General features: G+C 39.5%; 1 protein-coding gene across 1 annotated transcript in view; it reads right to left on the bottom strand.

Moving 5' to 3' along the window:
* The window catches only part of LOC308258394 (lymphocyte antigen 75-like), a gene marked incomplete at both ends in the record, with an annotated part of 99,565 nt that overhangs the window by 10,289 nt on the left and 71,452 nt on the right, over positions 1-17,824 (bottom strand). The window contains 6 exons of the mRNA XM_080688960.1: positions 1,893-2,061; positions 3,817-4,043; positions 7,765-7,959; positions 10,052-10,168; positions 12,434-12,601; positions 15,474-15,636. Coding sequence (XP_080545086.1) covers positions 1,893-2,061; positions 3,817-4,043; positions 7,765-7,959; positions 10,052-10,168; positions 12,434-12,601; positions 15,474-15,636 — 1,039 coding nt within the window. The remainder of the gene's footprint in view (positions 1-1,892; positions 2,062-3,816; positions 4,044-7,764; positions 7,960-10,051; positions 10,169-12,433; positions 12,602-15,473; positions 15,637-17,824) is intronic.

Genomic DNA, 17,824 nt, shown 5'->3' with positions numbered 1-17,824 from the left:
ACTGCTGAGTAACACAATAAGCCTATGTAATGAAGCTTATGCCCATTGATGCCCATTAGTAATTCTAACAGGAGCCTATGGGAGCTGGAAAGCAAACTGGCGAGGTACAGATGATCCTGGCCGAGTATGATCCTGGCTGAGTAGCTTCCACCCAGACCACTGCTTTGTATTACATTTCACATGGTGTGCGGCCCCGTCAGTCACTGAGGGCTCTTCCTGGTTTGTTTTTTTCCTGCAGGCTTCAGTTTCATGGAATCTTTCTTTTGTGTGGTCTCTATGATCCTAGAAAAATGGCTGCTTCCATTTCCTTCGTCATCAAGAGAATATTTAGTGGTCCTTAATTATTTTCTTCTGCTTCTCTGTCTTCTGTTAGCAGCCAGGCTTGATCTTGTTCTGTTTTTTCTTTAGTGATGGGGATCAAACACAAAGCCTCACAGATGCTAAGCAAGCACCTCACCACTGAGTCATACCCCTTCATCTTTGAGTGTATGTGTGTGTGTGGATGGTTCTAGGTATTGAACCCAGAGGCATTCTATCTCTGAGCTACACCTCCAGCCCTATTTTATTTTTAATTTGAAATAACGTCTTGAAATTCTCTCTAATGTACATGATGTATATTAATAGACATATCAAAATCAATCACTAAGCCAAACATGAGAAAGAGGGAATAGGGTGGGAATTGGGTGATGTGTGCATGTATGCTTCCACCAACTTGTACTTCATTAAGATGTACAACTACAATGCACCAATAAAATAAATAAATATATATAAAAAAAAACCGTCTTGCTAAGTTGCTGAGGCTGGCCTCAAGCCTGTTTTCCTCCTGTCTCTGCCTCCCAAGTACTAGGATTCCAGGTGAGCACCATGTCCAGCTTTAGAGGATCCAGGTGTGTGTGTGTGTGTGTGTGTGTGTGTGTGTGTGTGTGTGTGTGTGTGGCACTGGGGATTGAACCCAGGGGTATTCTACTTCTGAGCTACATTCCCAGTCTCCCAAGTGCTGGAATTATAAATGTGCATAACCACACCTGGCTTTAGAAGAACCAGTTTTTAAAGTTGGGGAATACATTGGTTTCCTAGGCCTGCCAAAACATATTACCACAAACTTGGAGGTTTAAAACAACAGAAGCTTATTATCTCCCAGTTCTGGAGGCATCTGGAACTGCGATGGTGCAGGCCTGGTTCTTGGTGGAGGTGCTGAAGGAGGCTATGACTCAAGTATCTCCGCTCTCTGCTGCTGATCCTCGGCTCACAGCTCTGTGGCCGTATCTGTGCCTGTCTTCACAGGGCCTTCTTCCCTCTCTGTGTTTCTCTCTCATTGGGCTGAGGGCCAGTATCATCCAGTATGACAGGAAAAACTGTTTGTAAGCAAGGCCATGTTCTGAAGTTCCAGGAGGACAGAAACTTGGTTGTTGGGGAGGGGATAATCCAATTCGGGACAGCACAGAACTTATGTTTGATTAGCTGTCATTTCCCTTCATGCTGTAATGTTTATTTTTCTGAGACACATTCTCTCTTCGTTTCGGAATGCTTTATCTTATTTCTCATATATTCCAATTGCTTTTTTTTAAAAAGAATTTCATTTATTTTCTATGTCTAAAAATTAAGAAGTCAGTTCTTGTGCCTTCAAATGAATATTGCAGGCTTTGGAAATCATTGCTAGGTGAAACTAGAATTCATGGATTCTAGAGTGAAATTTACCTTGTGATAGAATGACTGAACGTCTTTGGGTACAAAATCCCTGAGAAGACATTCTATTCACTGTCAAAGTTAAGTTTATAGAATTTGTGGGTAAGCCTTTAAATAAATCTATGAAAACTTTCACTGAGTATTTAATTAGGGGCATACATTATGTCCGATTTTAGTAAGTACAGTGATTCAAAATCAAACCTTACATTTTGTAGGTTTATAACAAACAGCACCATCCTTAACAGAGTTGCACAGTTCATGTTTCCAAATTCCTTTTGGATCCAAGACCACACAGTTTCCAGGAGATTTCTGGCCTTTCCAAGGGATGTAGTCAAGTGCACTGCCATCAGACCATTCAAAACTTGATTCACTTCCCTGTTTTAAGAATAATAGAGATAATCTGAGCTCAACTGTATATTTTCAAAAAGAACACAGAGAATAATATACATAATTAATGGAATGTTAATTATTTGTCTACAAATAATTGTAGTCTGGAGCTATCTGTAAGGTCAGAGATTTGCCTTTTTTTTTTAGTATTGGGGATTGAATGCAGGAGCAGTCTACCTTGGAGCTACACCCTCAGCCCTATTTTATTTTACTTTGAAGCAAGTCCTATTTTATTTTACTTTGAAACAATATTTCACTAAGTTGCTGAGGCTGGTCTTGACCCTATGATCCTCCTATCTCAGCCTCCCAAGTACTGGTTATTATACTTTGCCTCTGGATTTATTTTCTAAAGAACAAGTTTATATAATACTTGAAATCAAATGACATGCAAATGGCTTTTGTTTATCACAGTTACAGATGAATAATCACAACCTTCATACTGTTCTAAATATAGTTTTGTATGTTTTATAGTTTTGTAGTTTGTGCATCTGGCTAGTTTCCATGTTACAGAAGTTGTTGAGCGGCAGGGGTTTAAGAAAGAAAGATATTTCCCAAGAAATGCAAAATGGGAAAACTACTTTTGCTTTTTCCTTGAATCTATAATCTTTGCTTGCCACCTTTTATTTCTTTTATTTTCTACACTTTGTTCTCAAAATTATTTATGTATTTATTTATTTACTTAATGGGGACTGTGGATCAAACTCAGGGACATTCAACATCTGAACTACACACTCAGCCCTTCTTACTTTTTCTTTTGAAACAAGGTCATAAGGTCTTCCTAAATTATCATGAGCTGTCCTCAAATCTGTGATTCTCCTGTCTCAGCCTCCCAAGTACTGGGATTACAGACATTTGCCACAATGACTGGCCTAAGGATTATTTATTTATTTGTTTGTTTATTTATTTATTTATTTATTTTGCGGTACTGGAGATGAAACCCAGAGGCCTTCTACCTCCAAGCTACACCCCCAGCTCTATTTTTTATACTTTATTTTGAAGCAGGGTCTCACTGAGATGCAAAGGGACTCACTAAGTAGTAGCTGAGATTGTCCACGAACTGGGATCCTCCTTTCTCAGCCTCCCAATCTAAGGATTATTTAAATGAGGCCTACAACTCTAATATCAACAGATGACTATTTTTATATATCATACATTACTGTAAGTACATATATACATACACTAATAGAATTCAAGTAGTAGCACAAAAAGATGTGTTTATTAGAAGAGTAATCTTAAATGGTGTTAATTTTTTTGGGGGGGAAGTAGAAAGAAAATGTACATTTATAAGTCCTGTTAAGAATTTTAGTTGGCAATTTGTATATATTTATATATATTTGTATTAAAATATCAATCAAAATATTATTACCCTGGTTTTACAAATGAGGAATTAGGGTTGCAAAGGTTAAATTAGTTGCTCATGATCGCCTAGTACATAAATGGATGATGATATTAGTATCAAAACTCTGATTCTCTTTCCTTTTTACCCACTTTGCAGTTGTCATCCCCAAGAAGGCCATAGTGGAGCTATTGAGAGATTAATCCATTGGGTCCTTGGGATGTCCAGTGATTTGCTCTATAAATTTATTTGTTCCATGTTGTAAAAAGGAAGAGAGCACTATGTTGTGTCAACGGATTCCTAGGACTTACTTTCATATTGTACTTTGACTTACTATTTTATGCTCAAATTTCCAGCCCTTAAAGTAACAGATATGAACAATTTCTGGAAAACAAAGCAAAACTCACATCATGACTGGAGAGCCCAAGCCATAGTGGAAATCCATCCCGCTGTACGAGGTCTTCCAGAAAGAGCTGTCCGTTCAGATCATGAACACTTGCCAAGTTACCTCCACTTTGGGAACATGTCTTCAATGCTTCATACCATGTGACCTTTTTCTGAATGACATTATAAATGCCATCTTCATATGGAATAAACTGTGGCAGTGTGGTATTGTGTTTTTCCTTGTAGTCAACTAGAATATTTAAAATAAATGTTAGTAATTAAATTTAAAGATTTCAAAAAAGTCTTTATCCAAATATATATGGTTTGGATCAAACAGCATGCAATCATCTCAAAAGTTAAATAAGACTGAGTTTGTTATTCATAAAAAAGTCAAATGCAGACTTCAGTTTTCTTATCACCAGCAGCTTTAATAGGCCCCTACATATTACAGTTGTCTCTTTCATTTTTTTTTTTTTTTCCGTACTGAGGATGGAACCCAGGGACATTTTATCTCTAAGTTACATCCCCAGCCCTATTTTCTATTCTTTTTTTCAAACAGGGTCTCACTAAGTTGCAGAAGACCTCAGAAGTTGCTGAAGCTGGCCTCGAACCTCCGATCCTCCTGTCTCAGCCTCCCAAGTACTGGGATTACAGCATGCACCACCACACCCAGCTTATCTCTTTGATTTTTAAAAAGCCATAAACACATAGTTTTTATTTAAGAAGCTAACAGAAGAGTTGGAGCCAAAAACACACATACAAACAAACACCCAGTGATGCCTGAAATGATGTCAAAGCTGTTATGCGCTGGGATATGCGACATTGCCTATGTTATGAAGGAGAGATTTGGATGCAACAGAGGAGTCAGGAAGACAGCTTGGAAAGCAAGGTCTGGAGGGTTGGGGGAAATGTAGACTGAAGAAAAATGAATTATCTAGAAGGTGAGGAAGTGCTAAAAGAAGCAAATAAATCACGAGAAGCCACAGCAATGAGCAGGGTATTTCAAAGGGACGGTGGGGCCAAAGGAAAGAGCAACCCACAGCCAGCGCCGGAACAACTGACCAAAACATTAAGTAATGTAAGATGTTAGCTAACAGTCAAAAGCATGCAACGGATCATTGTCAGTTCACACGAGGACTAGAAGGATATGTGAAAGTAAAAACTTAAAAATTAGGGTAACTGAGCCGGGCGTGGTGGCGCACGCTTGTAATCCCAGCATTCAGGAGGTTGACACCTCTGGAGGATCGCGGTTCGGGGACAGCCTTAGCTACTTAGTGAGGCCCTCTGCAACTCAGTGAGATCTGGTTTCAAAATAAAGAATAAAAAATAGGGCAGGGGGTGTAGCTAAGAGGTAGAATGCCCCTGAGTTCCAACCCTAGTACTGCAATAAATAAATAAATAAAAATTAGAGTAACTGGAAAGGAAGAAAGTGCTAAAACAACCAACCAAACCTACAACCACATGCTGAGGGTATAAGTAAATAACTGAACACATTTTAAAAAGAGAACAGACAATCTGTACAAAATTCCAAATAATCTATATAGATAATCGCCCTCAGGAAGGTGGAGGATAACTCCCCAACCTTTAAGTGTGGATGAGCACAGTACCTTCTTTACAAAGAGGAAAGGGGGGAAGCGGAGTAACTTCACACACAGAAACCTCAGGAATACCTTGAGCCAAGCAGTGAAGGTTAAAATCAACAGTGATCTGACACATGGAAAGCACAGACCATTCCTATGTAATAGGATATGATGTGGTCTCCTCAACTCAAAATCCCAGTTAAATGATAAGAAAGACACCAGACAACCCAGTCTGAGCGTTTATGACATGCATGGCCACTGCTCCCCCAAACTGTCAAGGTAGTCAAAACCCAGAGAAGTCAGAGGAAACACCACAGCCGAGAGGAGGCTAAAGAGACAGGAGGGCTGCGGGTGATGGGGTCTCCTGGACAGAATTCTGAATAGAATCAGTCCTCGGGTGAAAGCTAAGGACCTATGAACAATGTAGAGACTTTAGTTAATAACTGCATCAATACTGGTTTATTAGTTGTAACACATGCAACATACTAACAGAAGGTATTAGCAGGGGAAAGTGGCTGGGAGGTATGGAAACTCTCTGTACTATCTGTGCAACTTTTTTTGTAATTCTAAAACTATTCTAAAATGAATATTTTGTTAAGTATGTAAAAAAAGAAGCAAAGAAAATGGAATGCTTCCTGGCAGAAAAAAAATCCCCCACACAAATAAAGGTACAAACATGAGGGGATAACTTCAGTGGTCCACTTGGCTGAGGAAAGGATGTTTAATGAACACAAATGGGAAGTATATGGGGGCCTGGAGAAAGTCTAGAAACCAGGAACAGAGGCTGGTTTCTAAAGTCTCAAGAGTTTACATGGGCTGCATGTGATGACATGTACCTGCGATCCCAGTACTTGGGAGGATGAGACAGGAGGACTGCAGGTTCAAGGACAGCCTCAGCAACTTAGCAAAACCCTATTTCACAATAAAAAATAAAAAGGGCCGAACTGGGCATGGTGACACATGCCTGTAATTCCAGGACTTGGGGGACTGAGACAGGAGGATCATGGGTTTAAAGTCAGCTGCAGCAATCTAGTGAGGTCTTCAGCAACTTAGTGAGATGCAGTTTCAACCTAAAAAAATAAATAAAAGCTGGACGTGGTGGCGCACGTAATCCCAGCATTTGGAAGGCTGAGACAGGAGGATCGTGGTTCGCGGGCAGCCTCAGCTACTTAGTGAGGCCTTTTGCAACTTAGTGAGACCCTATTTCAAAAATAGGGCTGGGGGTGTAGCTTGGAGGTAGAATGCCCCTAGGTTCCATCCCCAGTACTGCAAACAAACAAACAAATATAAAAAAAATAAATATAATAGGACTGTAGCTCAGAGGTGGGGGTTGGGGGGAGATGCAGATGGGTTCCAGGATGTTATTCTGCAGCGCTAAGAAGGGAGATGTCAGCCAGGCTGCCATTGTGATGAGCTCTGTGTAGGCAGAGGACTTGCACCAGGATGGCAGTGACAACAGTTTTTAAGCTATGAAAAATTTAAAGATACATTTCTATTTCTTTTCTTTTCTTTTTTATTTTTTTTGCAATACTGAGGATTGAACCCAGGGGATTCTACCTCTGAGCTACATCCCCAGCCCTATTTTTTATTTTTATTGTTTCGAAACAGATCTCGCAAAGTTGCAGAGAGCCTCACGAAGTAGCCGGCTGGCCGTAATCCCGTGATCCTCCTGTCACAGCCTCCCAAGTGTGATCCACCACGCCTGGCTTCTTAAAGGTGCATTTCAAAAGGGAATTGTTTAAAGATAAGGCAATGTTGAGAGATGTTCACTTTGCCTGTAATGTCAGAACTCTACTCAAATATAATTTCTTGTTTTCTTATTTTTTCCTACTCATCCTTCAATGCCCAAGCAAGTGCCTCCTCCTCCTGAAGGCTCTCCTTGCTTCCATAATTTCTATTTTCATTGAGCTCTTTTGTCTGTACCAAGTAATTAAAGACTAACATACCATGATTAAGAAGTTAATGCTGAGCCGGGCGTGGTGGCGCACACTTGTAATCCCAGCATTCGGGAGGCTGAGACCGGAGGATCACGGTTAGCGGACAGCGTCAGCTACTTAGTGAGGCCCTCCGCAACTCAGTGAGACCTGGTTTCAAAATAAATTGGGCAGGGTGTGTAGCTCGGAGGTCAAATGCCTCTGGGTTCCACCCCCAGACCCACACACACACACACAAAAAAAGAAGAAGTTAATGCTGTTTCCTGCCTATTTTACTTACTGAGGTGGAGATCAAGACACCAGAAACCAGGGCCTTTTCCTCTGAAATGTCTGGCACCTGACATGGGCCTGAATGCAGAGGAGGCACTCACAAGACCATGGGCGATTCCCACCTGAGGAGCTAGCTAGTGGTCCTGCATTCTCTTCTCCGGAGTGGAAGCTCGGACTTCATACTTACCCATTTCTATCTTACACGCAAGAATGCTGTGCTGGTGAAAATAAAGCACTTCTTCAATAGCATTATAGCTTTGAATATCCCAGAAGCCATCAGTACTCAAACCAGCCAAAAATTTGCTATTTTTTACAGTTGGTCTTCCTGCTCGCCAATGGGTATATGATAGCTTGGTCTTATCAAGCCACACCAGAGAATTATCTAGAAAACAAACACAGTTTTTTTTTTCTTCCCTGTGCTTAGAGATTGAATTAAAACATTACAGTTACAGGGATAGTCTTTTTGTGTGTGTGTGCAACTGGGGGATCACGGTTGAACCCAGGGGCATTTTACCTCCAAGCTATACCCCCAACCCTATTTTTTTATTCTTTATTTTGAAACAGGGTCTCACTAAGTTGTGAGGCTATCTACAAACTTGTGATCTTCCTGTTTTGGCCTCCCAAGCACTGGGATTACAAGCGTGGGCCACCATGCCTGGCTCACAGGGACTGTATTTTTTTCTTTTCTTTTTTTTTTTTTTTTGCAGGTCTGGGGATGGAACTCAGGGGCATTTGACCTCCAAGCTACACCCCCTGCCCAATTTTTTATTCTTTGTTTTGAAACCGGGTCTCATTGAGTTGCAGAGGGCTTCACTAGTAGCTGAGGCTGTCCGCGAACCACGATCCTCTGGTCTCAGCCTCCCAAATGCTGGGATTACAAGCGTGTGTCACCACGCCCGGCTCAACAGGGACTGTATTTCAAATGGATAATTTTCTCTCTCCTTTTTCCATCTTCTAAAAGGCTGTAGCTCTTTAAAATATTTTTATTGTAACAGTAAATCATGCTTATTTTTAATTCGAAAGATATAAATTATGAATATAAAAATCAAATTTTACCTGTAATTCTCTTATATATTTAATTGCAATGGAAATAAATATAACACTATTATAAAAATTATCAATATGCTACAAAACCAGTGACAGAAATCTCCCTGGACATAAGTTGTACATAATTGTGCATACTTATAATTAACTGATTTTAACAAAGACGATGAGACATTCAATGTGGGAAGAACAGTCTTCTCAAAAAAATGATGCTGATCAAATGGATGTTCTCATGCAGATAGAAAGTTGGGCCCCTTGATGTTGCCACACACAAAATTAACTTAAAATGTAAGACCTTAATGTACAAAACTTCATAAGTAAGTCTTCATGACCTGGGGTAGAGAAGGTCTTCTTAGATATGAACAAGCAATAAAAGACCTCTGTTTCTTTAGTCACTTTCTACCTAGTTATTCTCCAAGTTTCCCCACCCTTCATTTTAAGGATAGTCAAGTGCAACCGAGGAAAAGACTTGAGTCAATTAAGTCCTCCTATGCTGAACTCATCCTCAACTGGCAACCAAGTCTTTCCTACTGCTTGAGAGTTTAATCTTCACTAACTCATCTGAAGCAATAAATACTTAAGAAAGATCTTAATAAGCAGGTTAGGTAGCAAAGAAAAAGCCCATATTAAAATAGTTTTACTCATATTTGAATAACGTGGCTTTTTTCCTACCCTGTCTTAGCTTACTATCCTGCGTCCCTTTTTAGGGGAAATGTATGGTTTTCATGCCTTATCCCCACAGATATATATTTTTTGCTCAGTTTCAAAACTTTCATGGTTTTCAATATACCTCTCAGTAGCTTTCTAAATTGGCCTTATTTCTCCTATAGTAAGCTCAGGTTAAAAAATTATCATTATCAATCACATTCTGGATTTGTGGTGTTTAGTTCAATTTTCAAATACGCCCTCCCATCGTCTGTCCACGAATCTTCTTTTTCTGCTGCTGACCACACGTAAACCCCGAGCCAATAGTACAAACCCAGAGGTGCAACATTAATAGAAGTGTGAGTCAGTTCTCATTCATTCCATATAGTTAAGAGAAATCTAGAGTAAATACTGGAGATTTGTATGGGAGTGTGGTCATCATTAGTTAATCTTGAGTTGCTACAAGAGTGGAGAAGGGAAATTATGTCCCATCATTTAACTCTAAGTAGGTATAATAATTGAGACAAGAAAAATTATCATAATATATACAAATTATATGGAGTACAGAAAGCATACTTTTGTGTGTGTGGTGCTGGGGATGAAACCCTGAGCCTCTTGCATGGTGGATAAGCATTCTACCACAGAACTACATCTCCAACCTCTATGTAATTACACCTTTGCAAACGGATAAACATGTACTTTGAAGAAACATGTTTTTGTAGTTTGATAAATAGGCTATAATGAAGTACTAATATAAAGAGAAGACTGGCAGGTCTACAACTTACTCTCATAAGTTATTCCTAACATGACCCACGATGCCATGTAATTGAAGTACAGAAGTTGCTCAAGTACAAAGTTATTCTCCTCTTCATCTCGAATACTCAGAATATGTGATTTTGAATCTGTTAAATAAAAAAAGAGTCAATAATTTTAATGATTACTTATCCAGAACACATTATTTTGTTTGACAGATTTAGAAAGTTTTATTTTCCACTTCAGTATCCTCCAAAAATTAAATATGAGAAGATTACAATGATAGGCACATTAACACTGTAGCATTATACTAAAATGAACAGGTTTTCAATCATTTTGATGTTAAATTTGTTCTTAAAATATAGTGGAAAACTAGTAGCTGAAGTTAGAATTTAAGATAGTGATTTACTTCTCCTTTTTTCATTTCAACCTCATCTCCAGGTAGAAAAAATCCAACTATATTAATGATATACTATGAAGGACTACATTAATAATATTATTCTTGAATGGGCTATCAGGCACACTTTCCTTTTCCTTAGAAAACACTAGTATATTAGGGTTAGGGTTAGTGTTAAAAAAAAAAAAGCTAAATATCTCTCAAAGTGTATTTGTTAGAAAATTAACAAGGAGTTTTTTTTTTTTTTTTTTTAGTAAAGGTCTACATGGATAAAACATGTGCAGTTTAAACAAAGTTAAATTAGTGCATTTATACCAATATTTATTAGTTCATTTATACCAATATTTCTTTTTTATTAAGTTTTAAAACAGGGGTCACAGTAAGTTACTGAGAGCCTCACTAAGTTGCTGAGTTGTCCTCAAATCTGTGATGCTTCTGTCTCAGCCTCCTGAGTACTGGGATTACAGGCATGAACCACCATGCCCAGCTCCAGCTCCAGTATTTCTTAAAACACAAGTCGGTATACTTTGATAATAACTGACAGGAGGCCTGGAGTATAGTGTTTCTCAATCTTGGTCTTTGATTTTTTAAAACATTTTAAGATGAGTGTTTTACAGAGCATACTTTGGGGAATAATGGTTTGATATTTTCCATAGGAACTTTCCACAAAGCCCAGAGTTCCAAAGTTTCATCGTGATACATCCTCAGTGAATTTCACTGGAAATATCTCAAGAGTCTCAAGAGCTGAATGTGTGACGTGTATATTTGTTTTAAGTATGGCTGCTGCTTGGTGCTGTATCTAAGCTTTTGATTTCCCTAACTAACCTATTTTCACTTTCCCTTAGTCTAGCTTGCTTAATATCTATATCCATTTCTCTGCTCTATAGTGTTTGTGTGTGTGTGTGTGTGTGTGTGTGTGTGTGTGTGTGTGTGTGTGAGATACTGGGGATTGGATTGAATCCAGGGTGTACCTCTGAGTTACAACCCCCAGCCCTCCAGCCCTACTTTATTATTTTGAAACAGGGTCTCACTATGTTGTGGAGGGCCTCACTAAGTTGCTGAGGCTGGTGGAGAAACTTCAATCCTCCTGTCTCTCAAATACTGGGATTACAAGCGTGCACCACCATACCTGGCTACTTCCTTTCCTTTTAATGAAGAAGTGGTGGTGCACACTTGTAATTCCGGCACTTGGGAGGCTGAGACAGGAGAATTACACAGGTTTGAAGCCAGCCTCAGCTACTTAGTGAGGCTCTCAGCAACTTAGTGAGACCCTGTTTCCAAATAAAAATATAAAATAGGTCTGGGAGCATAGCCCAGAGGTAGAAAGCCCTTGTGTTTCACCCCCAGTACCAGAAAAAAAAAAAAAAGTTACTTTATATTTTCCACTTCAAGTAAATACCAATTTTATTATATTGTCATTGATAATGTGGACATTAGGAGTTAAATATTTTTGAGATCTAGCTACTAGTGCCATTTTGAAATATATATAACAGGCGTTTTTATCTGTTCTAACCCCCAATTATAACTTCTTTTTAATAGATTCATTGGTGTATTATAGTCTCACATCATAATACAGTTTATAGGAACGGTGACACACATGCACACAGCCCTTGGTGGGCTTCCTCCCCATTCCTTCTCCATTCCCCCTTCCTCGTACATGATATTAAGATTGACATTGGCATTCTCACATATGTACATAACGCCAAAGGCAGGGTTTCCTTCATTGATCCTCTTCCCTCCCCTCCCCCTAGACCACCTCCCTCACTTCACTGGAGTTATCCATTATCTTAGTCCCTCTGGTACTCCTTCAACTCCCTAGCTTCCACATGTAAGAGAAAGCCCATGGCCCTTCACTTTTTGTGACTGGCTAATCTCACTTAACCTCTCCAGGTCCATCCGTTTTCCTGAAAATGACGTAATTTTGTTTTCCTTTATTGCTGAGCAGAATTCTATTGTAACAAAGGCAATTTAAAAAGTCATCTGGACACAGTTTATAACAACAGTGTAGCATACATACTCAGTTTTTGGCATGTAGAGTGAACCTCATCCTGTGATGTTGCCGTGTATCTATTCTTTGTTATCATGAAGTTGTAGCAAGAATTCTGAAATGGTATCCACGGGGTGTTTAGAACGGGAGATGGACATTTAATGCTTTCAGCTGGTTTGACCTCTTTTTCAGTCTCGTCTAGAAAAAAAGTTAATGATAAGAATTCTAATTTCAGATGTAAATGTTAAATCCTGTTCACAGTCATTAGACTTGATTTGTAGGAAATGTTCAGGAAGCTGAGAAGCAGCGGCCTGGTGATGTTTGTTTTCTGTTTATATTCATATATAGGGTGTTGAAAGCTGGCTTTCTGGAGGGAGGAAATTATTTGACACAATTTTTCTGCCCCTGCTGTGGACTGGAAGAATATAAGAAATGATGTGTTTTTAGGTTAAATGCAGTTTTTATCTTCCTGCGTTATCAAATGTCAAGTACATGGAGCCGTTTCAGAGGAACTATACAAACACATTAATAGTAGGTACCAAACTATAAGTTGGAGAATTCATTTTCGAGTTTCTGATTGCTGACATCTTCATTTTTTTTTGGATGGGGGATTGAACCCAGAGATATTCTACCTCTGAGCTATACTATCAGCCCTATTTTTAATTTTCATTTTCATTTTGAAACAGGGTCTTGCTAGGTTGATAAGTCTCACTACTTGCGGAGGCTGTCCTTGAACCTGCAATACTCCTGTCTCAGTCTCCTAAGTACTAGGATAACAAGCATGCGCCACCATGACCACCTATTTATAATTTTAAAGGAACATTTTAATAAAATATTTGATGTTTTAAACAAGCGATTACATTAATCAAATCAAACAGAAATATTGTTTAAAATGTGACCTATCAGCCAGGCGTGGTGGCACATGCTTGTAATCCCAGCTTTCAGGAGGCTGAGACTGGAGGATTGCGGTTCGCGGACAGGCTCAGCTACTTAGTGAGGCCCTCTGCAACTCAGTGAGACCTGGTTTCAAAATAAAGAGTTAAAAAAAAATTGGACAGGGGGTATATCTCGGAGGTCAAATGCCCCTGGGTTCCATCCCCAAACCCGCAAATAAATAAATAAATAAATAAATAAATAAATAAATAAAGTATCATGGCTCTTTAAAACTTTAAAAAAATAAATGTACACACACACATATATTTCCAGTACTTGGGAGGCTGAGACAGAAGAATCACAGGTTCAAGGTCAGCCTCAGGAACTAAGTGAGGTCCCTCAGCAACTTAAGTGAGGCCCTGTTTCAAAATAAAAAGTAATATAGAAGCTGGGCAAGGTGGTATACTCTTGGAATCCTAAGACTTGGGAGGCTGAAACAGGAGAACTGCAGGTCCGTGGCCAGTCTCTTAGTGAGACCTTTTTCAAAACCAAAAAAATAAATAAAATAGGGCTGGGGGTGTATCTCAGAGGTAGAATGCCCCTGGATTCAATCTCATAAGTAAACAAAATAAAATAAAGCTAGGGGTGTAGCTTAGAGGTAGAATGCATCTGGGTTCAACCTTCAATAAAATAAATGAATAAATAATAGTGACCTCTAGAAAATATGTTTTTCTGAATTTTATAAAAAGGCTGTACATTAAAGAAAATGAAAATATAGATATGCTCTACTCTCAAAAGAATGTTCTCAGCCAGGTATGGTGGTGCACGCTTGTAATCCCAGTACTTGGAATTCTGAGCTAGGAGCCTCAGCTACTTAGTGAGGCCTTCTGCAACTTAGTGAGATCTTGTTTCAAAATAAAGAATAAAGAATAAAAAATAGGGCTGGGGGTGTAGCTCAGAGGTAGAACGTCCCTGGGTTACATCCCCAGTACCGCAGGGGAAAAAAAAAAGGATATTTTCTTTAGACAGTACAAGTATAAACTATAGATGCAACATTCTATTTATAAAATTAATACAATACAAATAAAAATGCAAAGTGAGGATGAATAATAGTAGGTCTTTAAAAGTCAAGCAATAGTGTCAACTGATTTAAAGAAAATCAACTGATTTCATATGCACTAGAGACCATTCCGTGTCTCACCTCTCAACAAATCCTTTTGTTTCTGACATAGTATTCTCTTTCTAGCACGAACACACAAATATGGCCCCTGATGGCTGTAAAATCACTTTCCTCTAATTGGGCTACAGACTACATACTTGTCTCAGAGTCTAAGAATTTGAAAAGTATAATTCAGACATCATGAATTCATTTCCAGCTATAGCCATAAGTGAAAGCTGTGGCGCCACCATGCTCCACCACCTGCAGGAAGCAGAGTGCAGAAGCACAAGAAGGGAGGGAGCAGCTTGGGCTCCGATGTCCGCTCCCCACGGGCTGAATCCCTATCTGGGGATTCTAAAATTCCCATTTGGTTTAAGCCAGCTTGAGCATGTTGCTGCTACTTGCAACAAAACTAAGAATGAGTCCCGAGAATTGTGGTACTTGTCAGTGTTAGGAACTATGAATAAATTCCCACAGAAGTAAGTTTTCTACTATATAAGTACAAAACATAAATATGATAGTTATTTCTAATGTAAATATAAAATGTAAAATGAGGCTGAGTAACAATGGGGTTTTACTATTTTTTATTATTATTATTTTTTGGTGGTACTGGGGTTCCTGGAAGCCCTTCTACCTCCGGGCTACACTCCCAGACCTATTTTTACTTTTTTTTTTTTAATTTGGAAACAGGGTCTCCTAAGCCAGCGTGCGCGGCTGGCTTTGAACCTGCGCGATCCTCCTGTCTCTGCCTCGGGGATTACAAGAGTGTGCCACCACGCCCGGCTAACAGTGGAGTTTAAAATGTCAATCAACATCATCAGCTGTTATAAAAATAAAAATACCTAAAATCAAAAATGACAAAATATTTAATAAGTAATAATTTTACGTGGGCAAAGTTTTTTGTGGCAAATTTTGCTGTAAAAAGGACATGATTATATTTTCTTCATAATTTCCAAAATCAGATTTTACCACCCCCCCCAAATTCTACTACTCATAAAACTTATAATTTAAGCATTAAGATATTTGGAATTTCCATACTTCCAGGATAGTAGCAAATAGCACCAGGTTGATAATCATTGCAATCAGATGTTTTCCAGAACCCATCGGTGTCTAAGAGTACACAGTCTTCAAGTTGCTTGTTTTCTGCCCAGTGACTAAAATGAAGAAGTTTCCCATCCGACCAACCGAAGTTGAGTGCATCCTGTAAAAAGTGGAAATACTTTTCAACTGACAATACTTATGTCTTTTGTATTATTTTGGCCCTCATGGACAATATTTTATTTTATATTTAACACACACTTACATGGCACTCACTGTGTGCCACATACTTTTCTAAGTGGTTTAACAGTATTGACTTATTTAACTCTGATAACAATCATATGAGAAAGGTACTATTATTATCTCCATTTTATAGATGAGGGGAGCTGAAGGTGTGGAATATATCCAAAGTTACACAGTTAATAAACCACAGTCCTGGGCTTCTAATCCAGCCACCAGTCCCTAAGGTCTATGGTCCTAACCCTTACGCTCTTACACATTTTTTTTTTTTTTTTTTTTGGTTGTACTGGGGTTTCTGGAAGCCCTTCTACCTCCGGGATACACTCCCAGACCTATTTTTTTAAATTTGGAAACAGGGTCTCTTAAGCCAGCGAGGCTGGCTCTGAACCTACGCGATCCTCCTGTCTCAGCCTCCCAAGCGTGGGGATTACAAGCGCGCTCCACCACGCCCAGCTTGTCTTACACATCTTTGAAACTGCTGGTCACTGGAAACCAGAAAGCTACAATGGAGTGAGGACCACTGTAAGCAGGAATAAATTTGGAGACAACATGGTATAGTGGAAAGAAAAGGCTTTGGAACTAAGCATATCTGGCTTTAAGTTCTGGTTTAGTTACTAGCGTTAATTAATTTTAAGGTACTGAGGATTGAACCCAGTGATGTTTTACCTCTGAGCTAGACCCCCATCCCTATTTTATTTTGAAACAGGGCTTCAATAAGTTGCTGAGGCTAGCCTCAAATATGTGATCTCTTATCTCAGCCTCCCAAGTACGGTGATTACGGTGTGCATCACCACACCTGGCACTTACTAGCTTTTGATTTGTGGGTCTACCTCTCCAAATTTCCATTCATCTATTAAATAAGTATGACACAACTTCATGGGGTTAGAATTAATGGGATAGTTAAAAAAAGAATTAATAGGATAGTTAATTATGGTCATGTGTAAAAGATATAGCCCAGTGGCGAGCTGTACACAGAGCCACATAAATGTTTGTTCTCTTCCCTTTAATTCCTTAGGCCTTGTAGATTTCACACTATTGTTCTGACATCTGTCTTTGGGGGGAAATCTCTTCCTTTGCTATATTTTGTTGTATGCTACACGTCTGTGAACACCTGTCCTTATATCCTGACGAGGTCCTGCCCACCTACCAATCTTAAAATAGGATTTTTTTGGGGGGTGGTACTAGGGATGGAACCCTTCTACCTCCGGGCTACACTCCCAGACCTATTTTTATATTTTTTGTTTGGAAACAGGGTCTCTTAAACCAGTGAGGCTGGCTTCGAACCTGCGTAACCCTCCTGTCTCTGCCTCCCAAGCACGGGGACCACAGCGTGCGCCTCTACACTCGGCTTAAAATAGTATTTACAGAGTAGGTAGAGAAGTCCAGAAATGGAGTCTAAGGTACATGAAGTTTTCCATGTTGCCACCAAAGCACTGAATCTTACATAACCAACGCTGGCTTCACTGAATTATCATTGAGCAAAGCTTTCCTGAGGCCATTTGTATCACTGGCTCATTTGGAATGGTGAGCAAAGGCCAGACCCAGTCTCCTTAGTGAACCATGAACAGCAAACCAGTCAAGCCTTAGTACGGAACTGTTCTTGACCTGAGTCCCAGAGGTGGTGCCTGGCCAGTCAACCCCTCAGCTGTGGAGGCCTTAGCCTCGGCCCTGCGGAGGTGAGACTTTGCCTGTACTCCTGTCTACACTGCCTGACTCCACACCTCTGCTGTGTCCCCTCAATCCCAGGGCTTTGGGAACAGGAATTATATATATTTTATTTTGATTCCATCAGAGACAAATCCTCCCACACCTTTCTTTTCTTCTTCTTCTTCTTCTTCTTCTTCTTCTTCTTCTTCTTCTTCTTCTTCTTCTTCCTCCTCCTCCTCCTCCTCCTCCTCCTCCTCCTCCTCCTCCTCCTCCTCCTCCTCCTTCTTCTTCTTCTTCTTCTTCTTCTTCTTCTCCTTCTCCTTCTCCCCCTCCCCCTCCCCCTCCTCCTACTTCTTCTTTTTTTGGTGGTACGGGGGTTCCTGGAAACCCTTCTACCTCTGGGCTACACTACCAGACCTATTTTTTTTTTTATATTTTTATTTGGAAACAAGGTCTCTTAAGAC

This window comes from Muscardinus avellanarius (assembly GCF_963383645.1).
Source record: "Muscardinus avellanarius genome assembly, chromosome: 2".
Taxonomy (NCBI): Eukaryota; Metazoa; Chordata; class Mammalia; order Rodentia; family Gliridae; genus Muscardinus; species Muscardinus avellanarius.
The sequence above is the reverse complement of the archived record's forward strand: the minus strand, read 5'-3'. Positions and strand labels throughout refer to the sequence as shown.